Genomic DNA, 6,401 nt, shown 5'->3' with positions numbered 1-6,401 from the left:
AAAGAGAGAGAGAGACACACAGACAGACACAGGCAGTGTGACAGTCGGCGACTGACGTGGTCACGGTCTGGGATGTGAGGGCCGGTTGGTGGTTCGGTGCAGGGGACTCCCGGCACCGCAGTTCTGACCTGTAGCACAGCCCCGTTACTCCAGTCGCGGGCCTCTCCTGAGCGGAACGCCAACTTACGCCGGGGTTTTATGACCTACACAAATGGGGGTTGAAATCAAGGTCAGCACTGTCCAGAGTCTGGCCAAGGGTGACCTAGAGTGACCAAAGGGCAGCAGCTATGGCCGCTTGAGGCCCAGTCCCCACAGGATAGGCATTTCCTGAGGGCAGCGCAGCCACCCACTACGTAGGGATCTTGAGAAGATGTGTTTATTAGTGAATTACAAATGACTTCCAAGGACACAAAAAATTGCCAACAGGGAGCTTTGGGTCTACAGGGGGTGGGAAAGCAAAGCGTTTAAAAAAAAAAAAAAAAAAAGAGCCAAAAAAACTTGATTTCAAACTTGCTTCTCTCCTTAATTTAGCTAGAACATTTCTTCCAAACGCCCCTTTTGTATCTCAATGTGGCTTTCAGAAAAGTCCTTTTAAACAAGAAGTGCTTGTCAGCCGGCACACTGCAAGTGAAAGCTACAAAATCTAAAGAAACTGCAAATTAGTATTTTCACCACCAAATACCACCATTAAATGCAATTTAGACGCACAGTTAACAACCAGGCAGATGATCGCCGAGTGTGGGAGAGAATGTCTGAACATCCTGCCTGCTAGCGACAACTCCCTGCCAAGGGAACGAGGCCCCTCTCCTGGAAGGCGAGGCCACCCAGCCCATGCTCCCAGGCCACAGCTCTGGCTCCCATACCAGGACTCTCACCTGCTTCAGTGCAGGGTGTGGGGCGGCAGCAGGCTCGGCCTTGGCCTGCGTGGGGGCGGCGCCCTGCTGTAGGAGGCGCTGCTCGATCTCCTGCTCCTGCTGTAGCGCCTTCACGAAGGCAGCCTTCAGCCGGCTCGTGTGCTCCACCTTGAGTGCCTTCTTCTGGTTGGATGCCATGCAGTTCTCGCACATGATGGCGCCACCCTTCTCCTCCCGCCAGCGGCACGTGAAGTCCGTCTTGCACTGTGCACACATGTAGGGCTCTCGAGACAGCACAACGGCAGCTGACATCCTGCCCGCTGCAGGGAGAGATGGGTGTGCCGCACGTCAGAGGAACAGGAACACCACAGTAGGAGCACGGACTACCCCCAGGTGGGATATGGATGAGGGCAGAGCAGGGGCAGCACCCTGGGCCATGTGGCCCAACTGGCATCAGGACACCAAAGCCTCAGTCAGTGTTCGTTAGGCAAACACATATTGGGTGCCAACTGTGTGCGGGCACTGGGCCAGCCTCGGGAGGCTTTGCTGGCAGAAGCAAAGTTGAAGCACTTTAGAAAACACTGTGAGTTAGGCACCCTTGATACCAGCTCTCAAAGACATCAGTGCTGTCAGCTTGGCTTCTCCCAGTCATCTTTCCTGCCCACAGTGCAGACATTTCCAACCCTCCCGTACTGTGTCACCGGTGGAGAGGAGATGGTGACCACTCGAGGCCCCACCTTGTGGTGACCGGCACCCTTGCTAGTGGGTGAGTTAACGGAGGACCAGTCATCTAGGCGAGTGCTTATGCCGACAGGCACTGTGCCTGGTGCCTTGTGGGTATCAGGGTGTCCAATTCTCACAACAAACTTCTAAGGGGCACCCCCCCACCCCATTGTCCTGAGGAAGAAACTGAGGCCAAGGAGCTGAAGTGACCTGTGCACAGCTGGTCAGTGTCAGAGCCAGGACACATACCCGGCTGCCCTGGGAAATGGGAACTTGGTGGCTCCTTGATCAGCTACAGGAGGGGTGACTGGGGAAGCCACAAAAAGCACCTGCTGAGGTGTGGGGTCGATACTTTTTTTGTGGTACGCGGGCCTCTCACTATTGTGGCCTCTCCCATTGCGGAGCACAGGCTCCGCAGGCGCAGGCTCAGTGGCCATGGCTCACGGGCCCAGCCGCTCTGTGGCATGTGGGATCTTCCCGGACCGGGGCATGAACCCGTGTCCCCTGCATCGGCAGGAGGACCCTCAACTACTGCGCCACCAGGGAAGCCCTCGATACTATCTTCAATGTATATATGTTTGCCATCCAATGTGCAGTAAGGGGTACCTTTTGCACTCTGTTCCTATCTTTTCTGTGTCCAGCACTCCTGAGTTTAATTGCCTCTTGGCATTATGGACCATGATGCCAAGAGACCCTTAGCCTCCCCATCCCGCCTTGGGCCTGGCCAAGGTGCCCCTAACTGCTGAGGGGCTGTGCAGGATCTGACTCTAGGGGGGAGACCTGTCACTCCACAGAGCAGATGGGATGTTGCCTGCCCAAGCTGCCCAAGGCTCAGGGGTCTACACTGGGCCCCCAGCTCCAGGCCCCAGCCTAAGGCTAACACGCTCTGGTAACAAGGGCACTTTTGCTTCCACACATCCAACCCCAGAGGATGGGGTACCTGCTTCCCAGGCAGCTGCGGCCTGCATGACCAGTGCCAGAACAGACACACCAGTGCAGGGCTGTACTCAGTGTCCACCTGTGGCTCTGCGAAGTGTCAAGAGACACCTCAAGCAGGACTCAGAGCCTCCTCCCACAGTTAGGTCCTGTCTTTTGACAACAGGAGAGGGAGACAGACCCCTGATGAGAACAAGCGGAGACAGACTGGTCTGGGAGAGAGGGTGCCCAGCACAGGCAAGTGTAGGACGGGCAGGCATCGCCTCCTGACTCAGGCCTCCTGCCTGCGGCACTGCACTGGCCTTATAGCAGCTTTTTTGCCAACTTAACCTCATCATAAAGGAGTCACTGAAGGGATCCAGACACATCCAGGCTGTGTCAGAGCCCACATCTCTCCCCACTGGGCCTGGCTCTGGTGCCCCACAGTCCCTCAGGTGGAGTCCACCTGGCCATCCCCTGCCCTGAAGAGGTTACAGCTCTGCCTCCTCCTCAGCTCTGAGCATCTGACGAGATCACGTGGGGCGGGGATTCAGGCTGGCTGCCTAATAAATGCCACCACGAGCTTAATCTGAGGGCAGAAAGTCCTCAGTTTAGCATCTGCTGGAGGCTCCCAAAGGGCCAACCTGACCTCCCACCTTTCAGTATCGTTTTTGCTCACTACCTTATATACTCTTCTATTCCTAAAACCCCCTAACACGCAGGTGTGCTTTCCAAACTACTTCCAAGGAGGGTAATAAAATGATCCTGGCCCGGGCATAGGTGTCCCTCTCCCACTTTGGGGACTAAGAGCGCTCAAGGCTCTGCAGAGTTCCACCTTTGCCCAACTCTCAGAAGTGGCCGCATCAGAAAGAAGGCGTCTATGGTACGTTTAAGAAATTATCTAGGGTGGGAGGGAGAAATCAGGAGACTGGGACTGACATGTAAACACTACTATACATAAAACAGATAACTGACAAGGACCTACTGCATAGCACAGAGAACTCTACTCAGTATTCTATAATGACCTATAAGGGAACAGAATCTAAAAAAAGAGTGGATATATGCATATGTATAACTGATTCACTTTGCTATACTCCTGAAACGAACACAACACTGTAAATCAACTATACTCCAATAAAAATTAATTAAAAAAAAAAGAAAGAAATTATCTAAACCTCACAGCAAGCAAATAACTAATGACAAGATGTCACCCACAATGCGCCCCACATCTGTGGGTACACAGCAGACCAGACATGCCAACATGTGCTATGCATGGAAAACAACTTGCATGATGGAAACTTCAGCAGCAAGAGATAAAAACGGCCCCAGGCCCAGGGCCTCCTCACCTTGCGTCTCCAGCAGGTTCTGCACCACCTCCTCCAGGCCGACCAGGTAGATGAATTCATTGTTGGCAGCGCTGGGTAGGAAGTTCATCTCAGGGGCGGGGGGCTTGGGTGGGGGGATTTCAAGCAGCGTCTTCTCCAGCTGTTTGCGCAGTGCAAGCTTGGCGGCTGCCTGCCGACTGGCTGGAGAATCAGCAGAGGTGACCACGGAGGCCACGCTGGTGGGGGTGGAGTTGGCCTGAGCAGAAGTGGCTGTCGTTCCTTTCAGCGATGCTGCGGAGGGCTTTTGGGAGACAATGACCTGGTCAGGGTGCTTGAGGCGCCCACCCTGAGGAGAGCCCAACCACGGCACCCACAGCCCAGGTCGGCACCATTTAGCTACACTAAGTCCTTATAAAAGTAGCTCCAGGTCATCAGCACCATTAGCTATGCTAACAAATCCTTATAAAAATAACTCAGGACTTCCCTGGTGGCGCAGTGGTTAAGAATCCACCTGCCAATGCAGGGGACACGGCTTTGAGCCCTGGTCCGGGAAGATCCCCGTGCCGCGGAGCAACTGAGCCCGTGAGCCACAACTACTGAAGCCCGCGCACCTAGAGCCCGTGCTCCGCAACAAAAGAAGCCGCCGCAATGAGAAGCCCCTGCTCGCTGCAACTAGAGAAAGCCCGCGAGGAGCAATGAAGACCCAATGCAGCCAAAAATAAAAAAATTTTTTTTAAGTAAAAAGTAACTCAGAGCTGCTTGACATCAACAAGTAACAGGAAAAGCGCCGTTAAACTAATTGCTCTATGAGATGACCAATCTTATAAATACACTTGTTGAGGTTTAGCTGATATCCAATTAACTTTAAAACCTGTAATTTGCTACACTTTGCCACCTGACGACACCCATGAAGCCATCACCACGACAGTGGGTAGCCCCTTGGCAACTGTCCCCCACCCAGGCAGCATGGCAACTCTCCTGTCACTGTGGCCTGGCTCTCCTCCCAGCACAGGTCTGGGTGGCCTCCTTCCTGAAAAGGTTGCAAAGGTGGCTCACTGTGGCATCAATGGCATTTCCCTCATGAGCATCTTTGTGTGCCCCTGCACTTCATCTTTCCTGACCCTCACTGCTCCTGCATCATTTATCATCTTCTGCACCCCAGTGGCTGACCCTCCACCATCTCCTTGCCCCAGACCACTTGTCGCCCAACATTATCAAATGCTCTCCCCCAAACTTGGAGCTAACCATGCCAGTGCCCTTAGCTTTGTGGCACTGAAGACACTTCTGGAAATAGAAGGAAAGCTGTGTACACCACCTCCAGGAAAATGCACACACCTGACAACTTGTATGTAACACATCATGGGGCTCAGGGAGCCCAGGACGGTTGCCCAGACCCTGCCCATGGGGTCTCCACAGTGGAGCAAAACTCCCCACCATAGAGGATGCCATCACAGCACCTTGGCCTGTCTACTCCAGCCTCTGGCCAGCCAGTTCCCCCTGTCCCTTTTGTAGGCTCCCCTGGCCCCACAGGGAGCACAGCCACAGGATCCATCCACCACTGCCTGCCTGGTTCCCATCCTCATGGCACGAGAACAGGGTATGGCACACGGTAGTAATTTGACCCGAGTTTATGGTGTGGATGAAACTGCCTGCCCAGGACGTCCCCATCTGGGTGGCAAGACTGTACTTGAACCTGACTTTAGAAGAGGCAGGGACACTGTGCAGAGCCCTGCTGGCCATGATCTTATCTGAGAAAGGCGGGCAAGGATGCACCATGCCAAAGGAGGAAGAGAAGCTAACTTGCACATCAACAAAAGCCCTTGCAAACCCAGTAATTTCATCTGTCAATGAGGATCATGCTTCAGCCTGCCCGCCCCTGGTCCCAACTTCCCTGCTCTGTTGGGTGGCGACAAACCCTCCCCATTTCAGAGGCTCTGTACGGAGGTGAAGGGATGCATGGCTAAGAATAGATGCCCTGGTGCTGAAAGGACATTTGCAGACATTCTCCACACGTTTGTGCCTACAGAGGGGGAGGGTGCGGAACGCTCTGGTGCCCCACCCTGAGCCTTCCTGTATGTCAGCTCAGATCTCCACCCCTCCCACTCTCGGCAGCTATCCACCTCTGCTAGATGGCAGTTGGCAACATAAGACTCCTGCCCATGACTTTCATGCACCAACTAGCTCCAAGGAGCTACAGTACCACCGTCTGTGGGGCTGGATTATCCAAGACCTCACCTGGCTCCAAGGAAGCAGGCAAGTCACGCCAAGCCACCCTGGAGACATGACTGGGTCCCAGGACTGTGGGCCATCAGAGGGGCAGCTGCGGGGCACACATATGACCCTCACCTGTGGGATGTTGACGAGCAGACTAGTGTTGGGGACGTTGGTGACACGGATGAGGCCCTGCTGGATGATCCTCTGTCCCTGAATTTGCACACTGGGCACAGATGCCCGGGGAGCCAGGAGGAGCGGTGGTGGCCCTGTGCTGGAATGTTGTCTGATGTTGTGGATCTGCTGTTAGGGTGTAGTGGGGGGAGACAAGTCAATGAGAGGGACGACAGAGGGCGCCACAGGGAAAGAGCCC

At 54.4% G+C, this 6,401-nt stretch overlaps 1 protein-coding gene across 1 annotated transcript in view; it reads right to left on the bottom strand.

Annotated features, from left to right (window-relative positions):
* Nucleotides 1-6,401, bottom strand: part of GATAD2A (GATA zinc finger domain containing 2A) — a 102,415-nt gene that overhangs the window by 3,783 nt on the left and 92,231 nt on the right. Inside the window, exons 8-11 of the mRNA XM_007461091.1 lie at nt 6,164-6,331; nt 3,839-4,118; nt 876-1,174; nt 129-203 (exon numbers count right to left, since the gene is read on the bottom strand). Coding sequence (XP_007461153.1) covers nt 129-203; nt 876-1,174; nt 3,839-4,118; nt 6,164-6,331 — 822 coding nt within the window. The remainder of the gene's footprint in view (nt 1-128; nt 204-875; nt 1,175-3,838; nt 4,119-6,163; nt 6,332-6,401) is intronic.

The sequence above is a fragment of the Lipotes vexillifer genome, unplaced genomic scaffold (assembly GCF_000442215.2).
Source record: "Lipotes vexillifer unplaced genomic scaffold, Lipotes_vexillifer_v1.1 scaffold469, whole genome shotgun sequence".
In the NCBI taxonomy this organism is placed as follows: domain Eukaryota; kingdom Metazoa; phylum Chordata; class Mammalia; order Artiodactyla; family Lipotidae; genus Lipotes; species Lipotes vexillifer.
The sequence above is the reverse complement of the archived record's forward strand: the minus strand, read 5'-3'. Positions and strand labels throughout refer to the sequence as shown.